The sequence below is a fragment of the Boeremia exigua genome, assembly GCF_020726555.1.
Source record: "Boeremia exigua strain MPI-SDFR-AT-0100 chromosome Unknown C7974scaffold_8, whole genome shotgun sequence".
NCBI classification, from domain to species: Eukaryota; Fungi; Ascomycota; class Dothideomycetes; order Pleosporales; family Didymellaceae; genus Boeremia; species Boeremia exigua.
In genome coordinates this window covers 364,813-384,942 of record NW_025763525.1, presented here as the reverse complement: position 1 = coordinate 384,942, position 20,130 = coordinate 364,813, and the positions used below count along the sequence as shown (strand labels likewise).

The window sequence follows — 20,130 nt, the reverse complement described above, 5'->3', positions numbered from 1 at the left end:
TTCAAAACAACGTACAGCCTGGTCTATCTCCGGTCCGCATCCACATCCTCAGACTCCCGTTTCTGAGCAACAATGAGTACATACGATCCACGCTACCAGCCTCTGTTCAATCCGATCAACAGCCATATCGGTGCGGGTCACACTCAAGAGTTGGAAGACGTCGAGCTCGAAAAATTGTACAAGCAGACAACGTCCACATCTGCCCTTCCACACAGATGGTTTGATGTCCAGAAATACTGCCACAAGCCAAAAAGTTGGCAGCTTGGCCTCTTCGTGGGACTGGGAGTATCCATCGTGGTGCTTATCTCTAACGTCGTCATTCTGCTCTTTGGTGCTGTCACAGATGGTGGATTTGTCGATGGTATCGGGACCATAGCAAAAGGCCATGCAGATCACATAGTCAGGCTGGGCACTGCATATCATGTCCTCATCAACATCTGCAGTACGGTTCTCTTAACTTCTAGTAATTACGCTATGCAACTGTTATGCGCACCGACTCGTGCAGAGCTCGATCAGGCACATCAAAATGGACGATGGCTCGAGGTCGGCCTCATGAGCTTTCGCAATCTTCGATATATCGATCGGAAGCGCACTTTACTATGGGTCGTATTGGCCATCAGCTCAGCTCCACTGCATTTACTGTAAGTCGATTATCCAAACAAGCAACCGTGTGTTGATCGAATTCTGCAGGTACAACTCATCGGTGTTCCACGTTGTTGCAGGACAGGATTACACTATTACCGTGGTCAGCGACGATGCTCGTGACATTTCTTCCGGGACCGGGTGGAAAGACGTTGGTGGATCCGACTGGCCACAGCTTTATGAATCGAAGTTCAACGCAGGCTACGGTGATCTCATCCTGCTGGTTGACAGCATTTCTATGGGCGTACAGTTCTACCCGGACTGGGATTTTGCCCTTGGAATGCCTGATCTCTCCTCATGCAACTGGAATCAAGTTGATTTTACCAGCGAAGGGTTCCAGTCCGGGTTCAGTACAAACAGAACGTTTGGGGTAAACGCCACAGGCAAGGTTCTTCAGCCAGAATCATGGCAAGCAAACGAAAGAGCAGTCATTGCTTTAAGTGTCTTACCCGCCTTGAGCACTCAGTATCCAACCCTAATCAATGCGTCTCGTAACCATACTAACGCTAAAGACGAGTTCTTAGTTGAAGTACCGTTTTTGGGCTCGTCGACGTCCACCAAAAAAGACGACGTCCACACTATCAAATTACCGTATTCCGTTCCGATGAACTTATCTAGTAACGGTACATTAGCGCAGGCTTTCGGTGTTTGCTCAAATTCAGGCTGGCTCAGGAGCCCAAGCAATCTACCACTACACGTTCACAGCGCAAGGGCTAAGCAACTCTTGTATGGCAGCAAAGTACAACTGGCGTTGCCGTTCCTGTGCATCGTTATCGTCGCAAATATCGCAAAGATTGTAGGAATTCTTCTTACACTTCGTACATGTTCAGCTGGACCCATCGTCACAATTGGAGACGCTGTTGCCTCATTTCTAGAACGACCTGAGACAAGCTCAAAAGGACAATGCGTGCTCGTAACGCCCTCTTTATTTGAAAAAGATTTTGTGGAGCCGCCAAATGAATTGGGTGGACAAGTTTGGAGATCACGTCGACTCCCAATCATGTCGCTTTTAGGCGGTACACCACTGTGGTCAGTGCCGATAATGTGCGTCATCCCCTGCTTGCCATTTATTGTGGACTGAGAGACTGACAAGAAGTAGTACTTTGTCTGTATCAGTCACACTTTATTCATTAACAGCGGCTACAAGTAACGGCCAGAGGGTCGCGTTCTGGGGCACCTCTTCCTCCGCAATCATAAGCCTGACTTCAACGACTTTTGATGCTCGAGGAGCCCTTCAAACAGCTCTGTTGGCGAATTTACCTCAAGTCTGCTTATCTCTTGTCTACTTCGTCATCAATTCTATCTGTACTTCGATGTGTTCTGCGAGGGAATGGAACGAGTACGCTACAATCCAGCGGGGCTTGCGAGTCACCAACCCGACCGCAGCTCAACGATCTACTCATTTTTTGCAGCTTCCATATAGATGGGCCATTCCGCTGACAGTCACATCCGGAGTCCTCCACTGGCTACTGTCACAATCCCTCTTCTTGATACGTCGAGAAAGGCGAAGACAAGATGGAACGCTCTATCCGGAATCTACTTGCGCTTGCGGATACTCTACGTCTAGCATCTTAGTCTTCGCTTGCGTATTTCTTTCGTTACTGCTCGTAGTCTTGTCGTTGTCGATACAGCATTTGAAGCTACGTATACCACCAGCCCGACATCGAAGCACAATTATCAGTGCTGCATGCCATCCACCCAGCGATGACGTAAACTGCCATTTGAAGAAAATACAATGGGGTGTGGTTGTTGAAGGCGGCATGGAAGTAGTGGGACACTGCTCCTTCTCAAGCAAAGAGGTGACCGCGCCCATTGAAGATAGATTGTACGCATGAGATGGGAGAAAATCGTTGTCCCTGCAATCTCAAACTGGTCTACATCATTTCAACGATAACTAGGTCTGGAACTTAGAAAAGGTATCTCTAGGAATGAATGGCATATACCAACCTCACATCCTCTAGAGCCCTTGGTACCCATTGCGACGATCAGGACTCCTAGAAATAGTGGTTCCATAGCCAATGTCCGATTACCCTAGCCATTGTAGCTGCAAGTTTGGGACGCGCACCGGGACAATACTATGACTGAGGTAGCAGTGTGTAGCTACTCGTTAGGTCTTACGCTTCAGATCGTACTTATGATGGATGTCTTCTGTAGTTGTTGCCCTAACAAAGAGGCTCTCGTGCCTAGCTTCAGGATGCCTCAAGGAAGGTATGGTCTCTGTAGCACCTTTCACAATCACAACCTTGACTCGATTGATGTGGCAATACATCTTATCATCCACAGACAATATACTTGTTGATTCCGGCGAACTTTGTAGATGATTATTCACACGTCCTCAACTTCGATTACCGGCAATCATCGATTTCTGATTGACGCAAGCCGGGATAAGCGTTATCAATGTAGATAGAGAGCATCCATGTGTTTGTGTCTGACAAACGCTTGCGGATGTTATTATCCTGGTTGATGAAGCACGAAAGTTCGGGGACGCGGGTGCGGCGGACCGCCGACGGGCCGGGAATGGACCAACTTCATCTGAACAGCTGTTCATCCCTTTGTCGAATCACTCGATCTTGGACCCCAATATCATCAAAATCTCGCATATCCCATCTCAGATATCATGAGACGCTGCCGGAATCGTCAATTACAAGCCGCCTTAGCTATCGACGACACACATGAAGTGACGAGATGACCCCACAGCGTGGTTACTCTTGTACGACCATCGTGTCAAAACAACCGAAGTGTTGCGGGGATCGGACAACTCTCCCAACAAGAAGATGGCTACAAGCGAGATGACGACTCCTCCTGTCTCAGTCTGGCACCATACTCTCGTTGTGTCTCAAGGATGTTGGCTCGGTCCGGTTGCCTGCCACGGTGTAAGACATCGACCGCCACCCGAGCCCCGCAAACGTTCTCTTCCCACCTCCAGGCATGACCCATCTTAATTCTCGCGACTTGAATTCCCGAAGAGGCCTCGAGCCTTAGGCGGAGCAGCGGGAACGGCGATCGATAGTTTGGCGGCCGTTGCTTTGGCAGACAAGTGACCGGCGGCTTAACGTGGTATTCTATCCTTGTCGATCTACTTCTCAATATCGAAGTCGAAGCTGATAGGATCGCTGAACTCCGCTTCGTTCATCACCACTATTTGTAGCAAGGTTCACAACCCCGACATAGCGGAATCTTCTTGCGCGCATCTCCTGTCCCTGAGGGCAGATTCAAAACCCAACACCTGCTTCCCGGGTGCGCTAGAAAATCTCGGGACCCGTCCCCGGCTCCCTTGCGGAGGCGGGTCGCACAGATGATGTTCGCGAAGCCTTGGTCATGGACGGCGACCTCGTAAGCCCGGCAAACGGGTACCTGATGGCGATACGTTCCTCAGCATGGGGTTCTCTCACGTGGAGAAGGCGGTGAGATGTCACACCGTGGCATATGGCCAATTTTGGGACATCCTTGGAATGTCATCGGTTTCTGCTCGACCTTCCTTTCGCAGAATGCGCCCAAGAATCGACAGGCGACAAGCATCGCTCTACAATCTATAACTGCACATGTCGAACAGAATTTTTTGGAGCGCGGCGCATTTCCGGACATCCAAGTTACACAGTGCATGCAGTGACAGGGGTGTCGCATGACCCGCTACCGACGAACTCTCGCCAACCACAAGATCTAGTCGAGTTTGTCAATCACCTCCTTAGCATTGCCTCGACCTATAATCGTCATATGAATTCTGGAAGACCGGCCAGTCGCTTTTCGGATCATGCACAAGCAGTGCCGACGCACATATTGTCTGCTGCATTCGTACCACCAGATACTCAATGCTAGCCATCTTCGAGTGAAGTCAGAAGCGAAACAGAGCGCCAAACTGCGGGGCTCTGCACATCACCTCACGGGACCCTGCACAGCTTCAATGTTTCCCACCCTTATCGAATGGCACGAGCACTACAGTCAACCACACGACCCAGTCAAGAATTGTATTAGGTCAGCATCTAATGCTAAGCCCCACCACCTTCAATCAAGTCAAGATCTCGCGCCACTTAGAGGTGGCTGACGACGCGCCGCCTGATATCCGGGGCTGAAGGCTTGCGCCTTGTGTGAAGCGCCCGGCCCGGTGGTAAATAAGCAGGGGCCAGATACCTGCTGCGACTGAGCCTCCAGGTCAGTTACACCGCAGCAATGTCTGCACGCGGGCGAAGTCTGCAACGTGCATAGGGTTACACCCAAGCTCGTCTGTAGTTTTCCATGACCCGTGTCTCGCGCATCGGTAAGAGAACCGGAAACGCTCGTTTGCGTCCACTAGAATCTCTCGTTTTCTTGCGATCGTCGTTCTACCACAGTAGTTTCGAGCCGCAGGTACGACGAACGAATATCACCTGCACTTTCTGTGTGCTGCTCCGTTATTACACGACGCAACAGTTTAAACTTCAATTGTATCAAGACCCTGAGAGGGCATTGTAAGGTCGTTGATTGGTTGCATCTCTTACATCATCCATTCACATGAATCGCCATCGACAGAAGGACCGGGATCTGGCAGCGCAAAGGTCGTTCATCATGGAGGTCTGTCGTCACGAACGGTGGGGCCTACTTGACGCTTCACAAAGATCCTCGGTGTCTAAGGCAGACAATAGGGAATCGCGGTGATATTGCGCCTCGCTGCTAGTCGCAAGCAATAGCCTTTACCCAGGAGTAAGTTATGCGATTGACATGGAACCAAGCTCGTTCGTCTCTTCAACTGCGGCGACATAAGTTTCCGCCATACAACCTGCATGAAGCGTAGCAAAGCATCCGACTGGCCTCGAGTCGTGGACTAATGGTAGCCTGCATGAGCGTCTATGCAGTACAAAAGTCCCGAAATAGTCCCGGGGCTCAGCTACGACTATCAATTTTCGATGTCCGAAGAGGGTGGGTCAGCACCTGCCTCAGTTATCAACATTATAAACTGCGTTGTGTCGCTCCTGCTGAAACGGTCATCAATTCAATACCTGCTAGCGTTTGCAACGCTTCTTGACGCTGCTCACTCGTTCCTACCCAGTTCACCTGTTGCGATTGCAACTAGCTTGCGACGCGTGTGAATTCACCGACGCTGCGACTGAGAGTTCAAACAATGGTACAAACTATCTTAACTGCGGACTTTGCCTCAAATCCGCCAGATCGAGCAATCGAGTCTGTGAGACAGGGACCAGAGAATGCGGGGAACAGTAGCATGCCCTCTCAACGGTCGTCCCGGCATACTTCCTTCACAATTGACTCAGCCGGAGACTTTATCAAGTCAGCATCAGCATCCACCAAGGCTGCAGAGACCTCGGCTTCTTCAGTCAGCGGTCATACAGCAGTCATTGCGCCACCAACGTCCAGTTCGCGGCCGCCACTGTCGGTGCTCCTTGCTTACACTGCTCTATGCATCTCCATCTTTCTGGTGGCTTTGGACACCGTCCTGATTCCGACTGCTCTACCCACAATATCTGAGTCGTTCCATATTCCTGACTCACTGTACGCATGGACTGGTTCCGCTTACCTCCTCGCTAATGCCTCTTCGATACCTTGCTGGGGGACGTTGGCTGACGTATTCGGCCGCAAGCCAGTACTCCTTGTGGCAAATTCCGTTTTTCTCATCGGAAGTATCATTTGTGCTGTCAGTATCGACGCACCGATGTTGGTGGCGGGAAGGGCTGTGCAAGGTCTTGGTGGGGGAGGAGTGAACTGCTTAGTCTATGTTTGCGTCAGTGACCTGTTCACGATTCGGTATGTCATTCCTGTGGCCGTAATTATAGTAGGTGACTAACAGCATCGTTCAGAAATCGCTCCTTCTACTTGGGGATTGTGGGCGCTGTTTGGGCCGTCGCTTCAGCTCTGGGTCCCGTTCTCGGTGGCGTCTTCGCAGAGAATCTCAGCTGGCGATGGTGCTTCTACATCAACCTCCCCATCGTATCCTTCGCGATCGTCCTTCTCTACTTCACTTTGCATGTACACAACCCGCGCACTCCGTTCCTTGCCGGAATGTACTCGATCGACTGGCTCGGCACCTTCACCATCCTCGCCGCTACCATCCTACTTTTAGTCGGTCTACAAACTGGCAGCACAACGTCCTACAGCTCGCCCATGGTCATCTCTTTCCTCGTTCTTGGCTCGCTAGCTTACATCATATTCCCATTCACGCAATGGTGGGAAGATGTGCACGGCGGGTCACCTATAATGCCACTGCGCATCTTCAGCGACCGCTCAAATCTCAGCGCCCTGGGTGTCTGCGCCTTTGACGCTCTCGTCTTCAACTCAGTTGCATACTTTGTGCCGCTGTACTTCCAGATCGTGGCCGACCGCAGCCCATCCAGCACCGGAGTCCTCATGCTCGCTCTCGCCATCCCTCTCACCGTCGTATCACTCACGTCCGGCTTCGTCATCGAGAAAACCGGCCGCTTCATGGACTGGCTACAGGGCGGTCTTGTACTCACCACCGCCGGCGTCGGTGCCCTGGTCTCTCTACCACCCTCCTTCGACGCAGCGAAGGCAATCGGGTTCCTCATCCTGATAGGAGCAGGCTTTGGTCCCACCTTCCACACCCCGCTCATCGCACTGCAGACACGCATCAGCGCGAAAGATACAGCAGTTGGCACTGCGACCTTCGGGTTCGTCCGCATGCTCTCCGGTGCCATCGGCGTCGTCCTTGGCCAGGTCATCTTCCAGGCGCTTATGCGCAGCTCTCTCGACACCATCGTCGATGCAGGTGTGCCGAGGTCCTTTGCGGAACAGCTCTCGCGCGGCGAGGCGGTGAGCCAGGCGCGCGCTGTGGCAGCGCTGGAAGAGACACAGAGAAGTGCTGTCCGAAGCGCATTCATGAGCGCCTTGCGGGGTGCGTTTATCTGCTACGCAGTGGTAGCGGCGCTGGGGCTACTGACGACGTTCGGCATCAAGAGAGTCACGCTCAAGCGCGAAGAAGCGCAGTCTGAGCAGCCTGAGCAGCCTGAGCAGCCGCCTCGCGAGGGCGATGTGGAGTCTGGGAGACCCAATGGCGCGGAGAAGTAGAGACACTAGAGTTGCGCGTAATATGACGCGCTCTGTAAATAGTACATATATAATCCACGAATATATCTTCAGCATTCAGATGACCAATGGCATCGTGTCGGTGTCTCTCCGGACTGTAGTTTGCAGGGAGGTGCATGTATCCCAGTCTACCTACTGCTCACTCATATTGCCAATACTAAGATCGTCGCTGTTGTCTCCCTGATCGTGCTAAGCTGCTCGTGACGTGCAGCCACCACGCGTTTTTGAATGGAACAGACTTTGTGCAATCGTTCTCACCTGACTTTGGGTTGTGAACTTTGCACAAGACAGGGACAACGGCGTGGATTACAAGAGTATTTGCAATGTGATGGAACGGGTGGTGTGAGATGGCAAAAACAGCAAAGAGGCAATTGGAAGGGGCGGAGAGTGACTTGTGTGGAGCTACAATCTATGAATTGATTTCCTTCCTATTCCCTATTACTATGTATGATATCGGCTCTGGCACATTCTAGGAGCCTAGGTAGTGTTCCGAGAAGGGTTACACGTGAGCATTCTGCTCTTACGGCGCCTAGGTAAAGCGATGCATCAACCTCAGTGGCCACATCGATCAAGGGCAGGCAAACCCGCAGGCGACACCACGCAACAACCTGTTCTTCCCATCAGGGTGCCAATCACCTCTCTGGCAGCAGTGTCCCGTCTTGCAGTCCTTTACGATATCGCTCCACGTGGTGCCCCAGTAGTCGATCTGAATCCACTCGAAGATTGAGTTTCTGTTGTAGTGGTGCCACGAGAAGCGTAGCCAGTCGCCTTTGTGGATGATGTGAAAGATGGTAAGGGCATTTGTGTCGATGCGGCGCTCGCTTGGGAAGCCATTGATAACCGCAGGCGTGCCGTCGGACCATGCCCATTGAATGGCTTTCGAACTGTTGTCCCATACGCCGCCAACGGAAATAGAGGCCCTTCGACCGCCGGGGACGCCGTCGACACCGCGAGGAAAGTGCTCGACCATGTTGATGTTTAAGGTACACCAGCCAGGAGCGGGGTTGCGTATGACGTAATCAGCTTCGAAGTCGGTGGTCTCATTGAGTGGAGTGGCATCGTCAGCATCGACGGGGTGAGGGACACTGAGGTCGGTTGAGTTTGCAGGCAGTGCGAGGGCGAAGTTGAGGAGGCCCACAAGGAGCAAAGTGAGGAGGACGTGCAACTTCATCGCAACGTGCGTCGCAAGGCGGGTCTTTGTGAGTCGATGAAGTCTCTGATTAAGATTTGCGTGGTAAGTGTAGAATAGAGAGTGCCATGTACGAGCTTCAACTTCTCTAAATGCATTCGGGGCGAAGTGGGGCGAAGGTGGAATCAGCTACTGAGCAAACGGCAGTCACCCAACAAGGACGCACGCGAACCCACGTAGTGGGTAGGTGCAACCGAAGACTGAACTCACAGACTTTTTATGTCTGTGTGAGCTTCCTAGGTGTTCTCGGCGGAGTGGCAGGCGCCTTGGGAGCAGTGTTGAGACTGGGGGCAGGAGCGAGCTTCCTGGGCGCTCCGTGAACCTTAGGCTCTGCATTACTATCATACTCGTACCACACGCCTCGAATGCGTCTGTTGAGTTTCCTGGGTGCCGGGCTAACGGTCGTGGTGGAAGTCTTGCACGACCGCGGTGATGTAGAAAGCGAAGTGGAAGGTTCCGAGTAAAGTACTGGCGGTGGTGAAGCCATGCCCATGTGCTCGACTGAAGAACCAAGACTCTCAATACTGCGCATCATTGCCTTACAGGTCTGTGCCAGCTGCTCTTGACTACCGCTCAGGCTCTGAATCTGGGTGGTGGTGGCTTTCAATACATCCTTGACCTGTTCATGGGATTTGAACGAGGTGTTCGACAGGGCAATGTAGTGTGACGCATTCTGATCAATCAGTCCTTGCAGCTTAGCTTGAGACTCGGCAAGCGCCTTGATTTGAGTGCTGTTACTCTCGTTGATCTCTTGCATGCGCTGCAGTCCTGCAGACTGGGCAACAGAAAGAGCATGAATGTGCTCAGCACTGCTCTCCACCACGGAAGAGAGCCTTTCGAGCTTCTCAGCCAAGCTATCAACTGCAGTGTGTGTTGGCTTCTCGAACGCTGACTGAGGCTGAGGCGGCGGGCCCCTAGCAACGAGGTGGCCAGTTGCACCTTGGAGTGGAATGACAGGTGTCGCGCAGTTCGACCTATCTTGAGAGGTGAAGAACCATTTACCACGCAGCTCCGAGAACTTAGGATCCTCTTGTATGGCCTGCATGTCGTCCGTCTTGAGCACGAAGAGCTGGGCTCCAGGCCGTGTAGACTCGGGGTACTGGCGCTGCACAAGCGACCACCACTGTGCGGAGATGTCTGAGGTCGCGAAGGTAAGAAGGTACGGTGGAGAATTCGGATAGTCGCTCTATTTCATGTCAGTCGCGTCAACGTAGATGCAAAGGCGTTCAAACACACCTTCAGCGCATATGCGTAGAACAGGCTCTCCTCGCCGTTGTCCACCACATCGGGCGAGTCATCCTGGCTTCCTCTGCTGTGGGTCTGCCTATAAGGCGATTTCGGCGGATGCAGCTCGCCATTGATGATCAGCCCTTGGGCCAGGGACATGCTCGGCTTCTTGCGTCCATGTCCTGTAGCCCTCTCTCCCCTTTCTGGGGACGTCTTGTCTGGGGACTTCCTGCCCGGTGACAAGCTTCTCCGAGCATTTGTCTTGCTCTCAAATAGGGGCATGGAAGCGTCCATGAGTGCGGTGAAATCGGTCATGCTTTTGGGTCGGCTTGTCATTATAGATTCGGAGCGGGTGCGTGAGCGGCTAGCAACCGTGTTTGCCGTGACGAAAGATGCGGATTTGGATGATACCTCGGGTATCGTTGAAGTAGAAGCAAACGATACACGGCGAACATACGACTCTGCCTGAGACATGTCGAGTATAAAAACCGTTGCGCTCAAAATAGCAACCGCTGGGTGCGGACGGCCAACTGGTCGCGATCCTTGTCAATGACCTCACACTGGTGGGGATGGGCCGAGATTTGCGCTGCTCATGCCTTCTGGGAGCGGAGCTGTGTCGAGATTGGGGATTGAAGGATTGGAAGAGAGCAACAGTGTGCGGTGGCAGCATCTATACGTGTCGCGTTACCAGCATCGCATCGTCGTCGTTGTGTCTGTGCTAGACACGGGACAGCAGCCACAGCAATTCGGCCATGGTGCATGACCTCAAGACGCGTTGCTGCAGCTAGAAAAGCGCGCCACAGGGGTCCGCGGCTGCGCACACCGACAAAAGAGTAACATCAGCACCGCTGCACATCCGAAATGGGAACAGCAACGTGGACGCGCGATGCATTGTTATCATGAGTTTCATCAGCTGCCAGCCTGAGGAATGACGAGACGAGACGACGTCACACAACGGCCGTGCTGCGGTGGAGTTTGTGCATCGGGCAGATCGCGCTAATTGGGACCCTGTCTCCGCTTTTTCGTCGCGCTCCACTCCAGTCTCTAATCTCAGCCCATCCTTGTACCTTGATACACGTTATTGAATTTAAATTTCACGAGTATGGGACCAGCCTTTGGAGGAACGATATGCAAAGAAAAGGAGATGTAATTGATAAAGCCTGCAGGGCTAAGAGATCTGATCTGAAGGTTCAATAATATCCTTCAGCAACGCAATACCGAAATATGTCAAGCCAGTGGACATCAGCAAAGGAAAATGCAAAGATACTGGAAGACCTCCGTGGCTCAAATGCGCTCGTATAGATGAGATAATGCAGTCAAGAAGTTGGTGATGTCAACGGCCGGCTGGTGGGGCGTGCTTTTGTGAACGTCAAAAGGATCACAACGTTGATATACCAGACAAGAGCGTGGCACCAAAGTCGCTCTCGGTGATCAGAGCTCTTACTTGCGAGATGAAGCAACGCCGACCTTGACATCGAAGTACTCCATGGCATCGAATCCATGTGCAGCAAGCCAACCGTAAGGTATCTGGGAGTCAAGCTTCGTCATCCAAGTCTCTGCGCATTCCGGCTTGAACAGAACATGGATATATGGGCGAGGCTCCACGGATACCATATGGAGGGGGCGGAAGCGCACCGTCTGAGAGCTGGAAACCGGAAAATAGGCAGGTGCTGGGGCTGCTGGACGACGGTGGATATGCACAGATGCCAGAGAGCGCGTGCGAAGGATGTTGCGCCAAAGGTAGTTCATCACGGAGCAACGTCGGTCTTGCTGGACGCGACGTCCAAAGAGACGGTATCTATAAGAGTTAGTCTCGTCACACCACGATTCTGGGGGCACGAAAGTGCGAACTTACAGGTCTTTGGCCTCACCATCTGAGGTAGCATCGTAGTGCACTTGCATGTAGCGCCCAAATCCTGCCTCAATCTTGAAAGAGTTCGCCCATACATCAAGCAGCGGTCCAACGTCGATCCCGTCCGCAGATCTCTCAATTTGTTTGACCCTGTCGCCAACAGCAATCGTCATATTTCCCGTGAAGGGCATATCGATTTTCCTGTCTCCAGACGTCGATAGGACCTTAAGGTGATCAGCAACCCCAGGGTAGAATGTGCTGAGATACGAGGCAACTTCGACAAGATCCATACCGATCTCTTGACTCTGCATATACAGAGGTCTGAACTCCTGGCGAAGCTGACGGCAGACCTGAGTGAGGCCGAAGAATGGGCGGTTGGTCTCGCGCGCAAGAAGCACCGTCTTTGGCATGTGCTTGCTCGTAGCAGTAGCGAGTGCCTCGTCATGCTTTTGCTCTAGTACATCTGATTCGAGTGTACGATGTCGGTCTAGTCGAGTGCGAGGACGAAGCGATGCGATGCGAGGGCGATGTACCAAGAGCGCCTGACGGGAATTGCCGGCGCTGTAGGAGTATATGAGGTTGCGAAGTTCTGCACTGGTTAGCGAATGCCATGGAACACCATAGTCAAAAGTCAAACATACCGCCGGGCAGATCCATGAGATTGGTCGTCTTCTTGCTCTCAGCAATAGCTTCAAAGGACTTGCCCAAGCTGCTCTTGTTCCTCAGACCCTTGCTTGTCGCCTTTCTAACGCCAGCTGTCTGGCTCCGCTTACCACCTAAAGGTGGAGCGTGGAGCCTAGTCGTGTCCTTGAAGCTAGCATTCAGCGAGGCGAGGCGGGGACCTCCTGGCGAAGGGGGAATGAGAGTCCTGGGGAGAGCATCTTGTGGAGCTCCTGGTGTTTGCGGGGGCGTGAGGTCGACTCTGTCCGATGGGGGAGGCGTCGTCGCACGCTTGAGACTGTTTGTGTTAGTGGTGTGTTGAGTTTGATGGACGCAAACACAGGATCAGACTTACTCCATAGCTCTCGATAGTAGACGGTGCTTGGGCGGAACGAAGGAAGAAGTGCGATGTAGTTGGAGGGACCCAAAAAGTCGTTACTGTCATGAGGAGTTAGCGTAAGAGCTGGCAGGGACCGGTCTTTATATACTGCGCAGCCTCGATCAAAGGGAGGGTGAATGTGAGATCCTTGGGCTTTCGTGAGCATGGTAGCCCCACTTTTCTCGCACTGGTAGGCACAAAAACTGAACAATAAGCACTGTTAGCGGCGAAAGCGGGGCTCTGGCTCTGTTATGGACCAGTTAGAAGGATGCTAGTTACTCGAGTAAAGTGTCGGTGTAGCCTGTGGCGTAAGGTGAGAGAAGTCGAAGGCTATGTCGCGCATCATCGAGCTACGTGGGCGTGGTTGAGATTGGCAGCTATGAATCCTTGCAGTGGGTAAGCATACAGCATAAACTGAGCGCCGCCAGGAGCAGTATTTGAACATACTGGGCATAGCTTTGAAGCACCAGAAGACCGAGCAGCGGTGTAGATGAAGTAAAGGCTGTGTGTTGTCTGCCTTCGGACTGAGTCCTCCAGGGCGTCTGACAACTCCATGTTTTGACTGACCTATCCTTGTATCACTCTCACTGCCTGGTTGCAACGCAATCAGCACATGCAGTACTCCCGGCATGTGTGCACCATGTCGCTTAAAATCCCCTCAGCACTTGAGCGTGAACGGTAGATTCACGGTGACACCGCCAATGATGTACATGGATGCTAACTCAGGAATTTCCGGCTAGAAATCGATTTCATGTCGTGCTGATAAATTTGTTACCGCGAAGGTAGCCTGAGAGCAACCATAGCGACATGATATGTGTGAGTTCGATCGAGAGAAACCAACAACAGTAGGACCCTGATCGAGTGGCCTCATTTCAGGGTCTCTTTGCTTTGCTGGCCAGCAATAGGGGTTGTGATCGGTACCAGGTTTCCAAAAGCAAACTGGCCACTTTGTTGAGAATCAAAATGTGCCTCCATCCCCATCCCCATAACATTCTCTCAGTCTTCTCTCGCTGCACATAAATCAGAGTCACACAGAGCCAAGTGCGCATCAAACCCTGGAAACCTCAAAGATCGAAGACGTCAGAGACATGCCTTTTGAAAACATCAAACGATCTCTTCCCGACATTCGACCCTTCGGTCGTCGCGCACGCAGAGTTCGCCTGCCAAAATCACCTGGAGCGGATCATTCTCCTTGCCGAAACTTCTTGGACCTTCCTGCAGGTATGTCTTTCTCTCTCCGCGGCCCTCTTCTGTTCGCACGCTAAACACCAACGTAGAACTTCGAAACTGCATCTACGAGTTTGTCACATGCTCCTCGACTGGCGAACGAAGATGTGTTGTCCCTTGTTTGGCGTTTGCTCAGAGTTGCCGGCAGATTCGTCACGAATACTGGCCTATGTGCCTGAAGACTGACGTTGCAATCGACTGGAGAGATGTTCCCTCCTATTTCAACACCTTCTTTCCTACCCAAGATGGTGTGGTTGCAAACATCGACTTCGCACCTGAACGGATGACCATCTACAGCAACTGTTACCGCCAAGGAGAGGCACTCACAACTCCAGTCGAAATTGACCTGTTGCCGATACTGAAGCTCGGTCTTGCAAACATGGGGTTTACATGCAGTTTTGAACGGTGCGAAATTAAAGGTGACACCTTCGAGCCTGGCCAAGAGCTCACCACGGAAGAGGTGCAGAGCTTGCAGAGCGCGGATGTTGGCACAGTCCAGAAGCTTCTTGCACATCGGCATTGGGATTGGGTGAAAGACGTCGTTGAAGGCAGGATCAAGAAACTTATGGTCTCTCAAATTGGCACGAATTTCTTTCCGCAAGCAAAGTTTCACATCGGGCCCGGAAAAGCTGAGGTGCTTCCAACTGAGTTTGCAAATATCAAAGCAAAGAAAGCGCGGACGCGAACGGAAGACGAGACATATGCGCTCAACGCTCTCGGCCAGGCCGACCCTCTCTCTAGTCAGCCCGAATTTGGCGAGTACGTGCAGCGCGTGGGACTTCGCGCTGTCTTTTTTGCGAACAGGTACGAATTTCTTTGGGACCATGAATGGGTCCAGCCTGAATAGGACTCGAGCTACGGTTGTTGCACCTACACGGAGATTGAAGCACACGATGAGAATTTTGAGAACGAGGAAATATGACTCTATAGTATTCTTAGATCGCTAAGCGGTAACAACACGATACGACGTAGATGAAGCTGTGATAGCATGAACATGGAACATGGAACATGATGCAAGAAACCTTCTCTGCGGCAGATCAAATAGGCCTACTTCGTCAGAGTTCCAAAGACGTGAGGAACAACAGCATACCACGGCTCTATAGGCGGCTGTTTGAGGTCTATCTTCGACCACGGTCCTGCCTCTCGTAGCGTCTTCTCGGTATCTCTACACAGCTGGCAGCCGCCAAGTGCGTGTGGCCAGAACAAGTTGACAAACCCTGAACATTGACGTTAGGCCTTCGTGAATCACATATTGGGAAGGCGACCTACTTTGGTATATTTGCATCGGCCAAAATGCTTTGGTCGCCACATGCTCATAAAGGTACCATCTTCCGCCAGGTTTCAAGTAGCTGTGTAGTTCCTTGATATTCTTCTCGGGCTCAGGGATACTGCACAGACAGAGCAGCGAGACAATCGCATCCACACTGCCCTTCTTGACGACTGTCTCTTTCGCAATGTGTTCAATACCCACTGGCAAGATTTCATACACGCCCTCCAGGCCGGCTGCGTTTGCACGCTGTCGGAGTCCGGAGTGAGCCTGTGCATTCGGCTCAACGCCATAAACCTTAGTGATGCCCTTTCCCTTACCCTCTCTTTTCCTCAGGCTTGCGTCTTCGTTGTTAAGGGGAACATCGGTGCGGGCGTACAAATCAACCCAGTAGCCCAAGCCGGGGCCGATATCAAGCACTACCCCGCTAATTGGCTCACCCACCACCTCATCAACAACCTCAGCGCCGGTCACCCTTCCTTCGAGGAGGGCCGTAATGCGAGGTCCGTTCCCCTCGCGGATGCGCGGACCAGCCCAGGCCCAGAATTTGCTGAACCAGGCGCTCTGAAATGCATCCCAGGACAAAAGTGCAGCCAGACTGGAAGTCGCATACAAGTGGAAGATGGTGGATGGGATGTAAGAACACGATACAAGCATAAAGTGCCAAGGGTCGAGAAGTCCCATGACGACCTCGCGAAGGCGTGGCTTTTCCATTGTAGAAGGGGATGATTTCGCTTGAGAATTTTGGTTCAAGGCAATCAGATTGGTGAGCAAGTTGGAGATGGTTGGCAAAGTCCGAGATATCAAAGACTGCTGAGGTAAGTCGAGCTTCGCTAACCAAATGAGGGCATCTGAGTTGAATTTGCCCCACTTCGAAGGCCTCGATCGGCGTTCGAGACTTTGAACGCCGGCAGCAAGGCTGATTGCCTTACGTATAGGCATGTCCCGCTTAGACGTCAACGAAAGCAACTTGATACACCATTTCCAGCTCCTCGTACATGTCTTTGATGTGCGCGAACCCAGTCTGATACCTTTCCAGCATATGTAGGCTGTCCTTTACGCCATGTCGCAGCTCTTCGACCAAGCGCTCGGTCTCCAAAAAGTCCAGTGTCGATGGTGCAGCTTGATCCTCTCCAGATGGTTGGTCAACTACCAGCGCGAATTTGACCTTGTAAAGCGTCATGACCATGACGTAGCATGCTTGCATTGCGCTACATGCCATAAGAGGCATGATAGTCGGCACCGAAGCTAAAATTCCTTTTCTCTCGTCTCGGTTCGCGTTGTGTAGTCCGGGGAGTTGCAGATGTCTTTCAGCGAGAACTTCTGTCAAGTATCTGAACATGCGCAGGACAACAAATGCGGACTTGAGGCAAATTTCAGCAGACTCGTTTGCACTGAATGGGCCAGTGACTTCAGTAGTTGCCCAATCATCGGTCTTTGGGCTGTCTGCCAGTGACTCGGGAGAAGGAAGCTCGTGGCAGTTCGTCGTTGGGACGGGAAAGTGCTTTGCATCCTGTAGTGCAGTCATGTCACAGTGTTTATTTACGAACGCTGGTATATCTGCGAATGCCGAAAGACGACGCAGCCTGATCCGCGCGCTGGTCGACTCCGTTAGTTGAGCTACCAGTTTTTTGAAATAAGAGAAGCGCCTACCTGTGTACAACGATTCGTGCAATTGCCCACCACTTGCGAGCTGCCAGTCCTTCAGAATCGATAGACTCCCCGCCAGCAAGTGGACGGTCCAAGTCTTGTGAGTATGACGAAATGGTAGCGTCAAGAGCTTCCAACTCTGTGGAGGTTGGCAGCTTTGCTTGAGATGTGAGAAGTATATCTTGCGAACGTAATATGGGCGTCCATATCTACGTCCATTAGTGAGAAATTATACGTCATAGTGGCAATACCTACATCCGGACTGACTGCCAGGAGCGGAGGAGAGGTCTTGAATCTAGGATCCCCGATCGCCATCAGTGGCGGCTATGCCAAAACGTCAATATCGATCGAGTTGCTGGAATTTGAAGCTGTTCTTACCAGGTGATGGATGATCGACAGCTTATTTGCAAAGAAGAGCTAAACCCCCGTTAGATCGCACATTGACGAAGCGCGCCTGTTCAACTCACAATCATGGCCCAAGTCCTCTTCTTGCACTCTGAATCTAGTGGACTTCCAGAACCTACATCATGCAATCCTAGATCTACTGCCATAGTGATGACGGAAGCCGTGCGAGTGCGTGCTCTCATCATCGCCCCGCGATAGTTGTACTCATACATGGCGACGAGTAAATTCGCAATAGTACTCTCGAGATTGACAGGCACATCCTGATGAAAACGGCTGCGAGTCAGTGGTCCAGATGTATCCATATCACTGTCGATACACCTCAAGGCCGATCTGGAGCATTGCTCAGCGTAGTCATTGCGTGCTGACCGCGCATCCATTGATGAGTAGCCATATTCCGCATTCTTTGGTACCAAAGCGACGAGTGTGGCGATAGCATGGAGCAATGGCGACTCTGAATTAAGGCAGTCGCCCTCTTGTGCTGTTTGAGCCTGCAGCTGATCTAGGGTCGTAGTTGGAGGAGGCAAGATTGGCAAATCAGGATGTATCAGCAGATAATAGGCATCGAGACTGTTGGGCATTAGAGCTTTTCCAGTCATGACGGCAGGCTAGAGTCCAACATACATTGACTGGTTGCTTCCATGAACCCGGACATTTCTCGAATCGCCTTGGCTGTGTGAAAGCAAGGCTCCTTGATAGTCAATGGATACTTTCGGCCTCTTATTTGGCACATCACAATTCAGGCCTTCTATGCTGGCGGGCGACCCAGTGGAATTGCCCGTGGATGGTGGAGTTACTGGTGCTCGGACCACGCGGCCTCTTCGGCTTGGGAGATATTGACAGGCTTTCCCATTTGCACCGCACTGTACCGAGCGTGAGCGACTGTTAACGATCTGAGTCTCACACCATGACCTACTCGATTACAGGGATTCTCACCATTGCAGCGAGCCTTGGAAGCGCGGCTAAGCAATCAGCAATACATCCGGTTCCTCGTCAAAATCTCGCGCGTACCATGCTAAGCAAGCGGCTTTTACTGGGGGAACTTCAAGACGTCGGCGGGGCTGCATCTTGCGTTGTGAACGGCCGTGAAGTGGTGTGGAGTTATGGAATGGACGCCGTCAAGAATGCCGGGAAAGCCTGGCAGAGCACGCAATCAGAGCGGTCGCCGGCCGGCGTTCCCAACGAAAGCCGAGCAGTGGGTGCTTGCACTAATGCGAGGCTAATGCACTAACCCACAGTGTGCAACCCATCACAACGCCACCATCATCTTTACGATACTTCGTGCAATTGAAGACTAGGATCAGAAGGTAAGCGTAAATATAAATGCAAGGTCCAACTTCCTCAGAGCCACGTCGTTGCTGAATAACAGATTGACTGCGCTCGACCACAAAATGTATCAACAACTTCACTCAACCTAGTGATCTTGTCAGACATGCAGATTCCCTGTCACGACGTCTGAAATGACTAATGTAGCAGCTGCCATCTTGCTGGTGATAGTGGAAATTCCCCACGTCCCTCCCCATGTCATTGACGGAGAAACAATGCAGCAATAATCGCCAAAGTGTCAAAGGTGATCACAACACAACACTGCAACAATCTGGTGGACTTAGGAAACCTCGGGATTTTTAAACCCCGTACTTTTCTCATGAATACTGTAAGCCCCAAGTTGTACAGGAAGTCTTTCACCGCGCTGACCGGCAGGTGGTTCTGAATAAATTTCCTTGATGTACCGTAGGGCTCTCTGGAGTAGTAATGCCGGTATCCTAACGCAGTTTCACGTTACGATTAGGCCTTGGAGTTCACCTCTGTTAATTCGGGTGGCCCGTAAGGTTTGCCAATGGGTGGGTCCCGTAACACTTTCTCAGACGATTCCAGCACGACCTTGAGGTGACCGAGGACCGGTAGGCCTTGTCGAACGAGCCACTGTCGTGGACTGTGGCGCATTGCGTCGTCAAACATCTTTTCAAGCGGCACATTTCTATGCAACTTGATCACGACTTCTGAGCGCAAGCTGTAGCGGAACAGTATGCGCTCGACAGTCTTCTCAAAGTCGATAGGGCACGAGGCGTGCATGATCTTCCTCAAAAGTACGACAACGTCCCAGACTACCGCGCTTATGGCAGATGAGCGGGCAAACTCGATGCGAATGTTGGGTGCCCGTGACAGCAATCCAGCAAAAGGAGTAAGATCGAGCACTTCGCTAAGCCGAAGATTGATCCTAATGTGCCCATGGATATTTGTTCCCAGTCCTCCCACGGCAAATTTATCAGTTGATGGGGCTTCGTGTTTTGGATAGATGACGGAGAGGTAGCGTTCTACATCCGACGGACTGAGCGAGACAATGGTTCTGTCAAGATATATGGGAGTGAACTCGACGTATAATGACCTAGAAACATGTCTAAGGCCTCCAAAGTACGGACGCGAGTGCGCATACCCGTGTAAAGTAAGTGGAAGAGTGATCGGTCCAGACTCAATGCAATAGTCGTAGATACGATTGCGCAGCTCCCCAGGCAGTGACACCAGGTGGCAAGGCGACTCTCCAAAGACTTCAGACATTCCAAATGTATTTGGATCCAGTATCGCGTAGATTGATGTTGGTCTACAGT

General features: G+C 51.9%; 9 protein-coding genes across 9 annotated transcripts; 3 read left to right on the top strand and 6 right to left on the bottom strand.

Moving 5' to 3' along the window:
* Nucleotides 1–72: 72 nt before the first annotated feature.
* On the top strand, nt 73–2,477 carry C7974DRAFT_377502 (uncharacterized protein; the record flags this gene model as incomplete). The annotated part of the gene is made up of 3 exons (XM_046140361.1): nt 73–641; nt 691–1,686; nt 1,742–2,477. 3 exons carry the CDS (start codon nt 73–75, stop codon nt 2,475–2,477), a joined length of 2,301 nt encoding a protein of 766 aa, XP_045995223.1.
* Nucleotides 2,478–5,836: 3,359 nt separating this feature from the next.
* On the top strand, nt 5,837–7,653 carry C7974DRAFT_414529 (major facilitator superfamily domain-containing protein; the record flags this gene model as incomplete). The annotated part of the gene is made up of 2 exons (XM_046143805.1): nt 5,837–6,375; nt 6,429–7,653. The coding sequence occupies 2 exons, from the start codon at nt 5,837–5,839 to the stop codon at nt 7,651–7,653; spliced, it is 1,764 nt and encodes a 587-aa protein (XP_045995222.1).
* A 512-nt stretch (nt 7,654–8,165) lies between these two features.
* On the bottom strand, nt 8,166–8,960 carry C7974DRAFT_211931 (uncharacterized protein). The gene has a single exon (XM_046136984.1). It carries the CDS (start codon nt 8,840–8,842, stop codon nt 8,240–8,242), a length of 603 nt encoding a protein of 200 aa, XP_045995221.1. The 5' UTR covers nt 8,843–8,960; the 3' UTR covers nt 8,166–8,239.
* A 117-nt stretch (nt 8,961–9,077) lies between these two features.
* C7974DRAFT_314394 (uncharacterized protein) lies at nt 9,078–10,423 on the bottom strand (the record flags this gene model as incomplete). The annotated part of the gene is made up of 2 exons (XM_046138456.1): nt 9,078–10,046; nt 10,097–10,423. The coding sequence occupies 2 exons, from the start codon at nt 10,421–10,423 to the stop codon at nt 9,078–9,080; spliced, it is 1,296 nt and encodes a 431-aa protein (XP_045995220.1).
* Nucleotides 10,424–11,122: 699 nt separating this feature from the next.
* On the bottom strand, nt 11,123–13,533 carry C7974DRAFT_425601 (uncharacterized protein; the record flags this gene model as incomplete). Its single annotated transcript, XM_046144483.1, has 6 exons — nt 11,123–11,885; nt 11,943–12,528; nt 12,581–12,897; nt 12,951–13,037; nt 13,088–13,125; nt 13,426–13,533. The coding sequence occupies 6 exons, from the start codon at nt 13,531–13,533 to the stop codon at nt 11,528–11,530; spliced, it is 1,494 nt and encodes a 497-aa protein (XP_045995219.1). The 3' UTR covers nt 11,123–11,527.
* Nucleotides 13,534–14,374: 841 nt separating this feature from the next.
* On the top strand, nt 14,375–15,052 carry C7974DRAFT_456575 (uncharacterized protein; the record flags this gene model as incomplete). Its single annotated transcript, XM_046146020.1, has 1 exon — nt 14,375–15,052. The coding sequence occupies one exon, from the start codon at nt 14,375–14,377 to the stop codon at nt 15,050–15,052; it is 678 nt and encodes a 225-aa protein (XP_045995218.1).
* A 200-nt stretch (nt 15,053–15,252) lies between these two features.
* Nucleotides 15,253–16,186, bottom strand: C7974DRAFT_434973 (S-adenosyl-L-methionine-dependent methyltransferase; the record flags this gene model as incomplete). Its single annotated transcript, XM_046145027.1, has 2 exons — nt 15,253–15,422; nt 15,475–16,186. 2 exons carry the CDS (start codon nt 16,184–16,186, stop codon nt 15,253–15,255), a joined length of 882 nt encoding a protein of 293 aa, XP_045995217.1.
* Nucleotides 16,094–18,654, bottom strand: C7974DRAFT_211855 (uncharacterized protein). Its single transcript, XM_046136983.1, has 8 exons — nt 18,536–18,654; nt 18,441–18,486; nt 18,149–18,387; nt 17,590–18,094; nt 17,501–17,539; nt 17,378–17,446; nt 17,126–17,331; nt 16,094–17,070 (listed from the first exon to the last, which is right to left on the bottom strand). Exons 1-8 carry the CDS (start codon nt 18,589–18,591, stop codon nt 16,422–16,424), a joined length of 1,809 nt encoding a protein of 602 aa, XP_045995216.1. The 5' UTR covers nt 18,592–18,654; the 3' UTR covers nt 16,094–16,421.
* Nucleotides 18,655–18,818: 164 nt separating this feature from the next.
* C7974DRAFT_397224 (uncharacterized protein) lies at nt 18,819–20,129 on the bottom strand. Its single transcript, XM_046142167.1, has one exon. It carries the CDS (start codon nt 20,078–20,080, stop codon nt 19,310–19,312), a length of 771 nt encoding a protein of 256 aa, XP_045995215.1. The 5' UTR covers nt 20,081–20,129; the 3' UTR covers nt 18,819–19,309.
* Nucleotide 20,130: the final 1 nt, after the last annotated feature.

Excerpts from the sequence above, each read along its gene's own strand:
- C7974DRAFT_211855 (XM_046136983.1), bottom strand. The coding sequence starts at position 18,591 with ATGCAGCCCCGCCGACGTCTTGAAGTTCCCCCAGTAAAAGCCGCTTGC. Across the intron at positions 18,487-18,535 it reads AAAGCCGCTTGCTTAGCATG|CCGCGCTTCCAAGGCTCGCT; the intron begins GTACGCGCGAGA and ends CTGATTGCTTAG. Across the intron at positions 17,447-17,500 it reads TGTCGATCATCCATCACCTG|CCGCCACTGATGGCGATCGG; the intron begins GTAAGAACAGCT and ends GTTTTGGCATAG.
- C7974DRAFT_397224 (XM_046142167.1), bottom strand. The coding sequence starts at position 20,080 with ATGTCTGAAGTCTTTGGAGAGTCGCCTTGCCACCTGGTGTCACTGCCT.
- C7974DRAFT_211931 (XM_046136984.1), bottom strand. The coding sequence starts at position 8,842 with ATGAAGTTGCACGTCCTCCTCACTTTGCTCCTTGTGGGCCTCCTCAAC.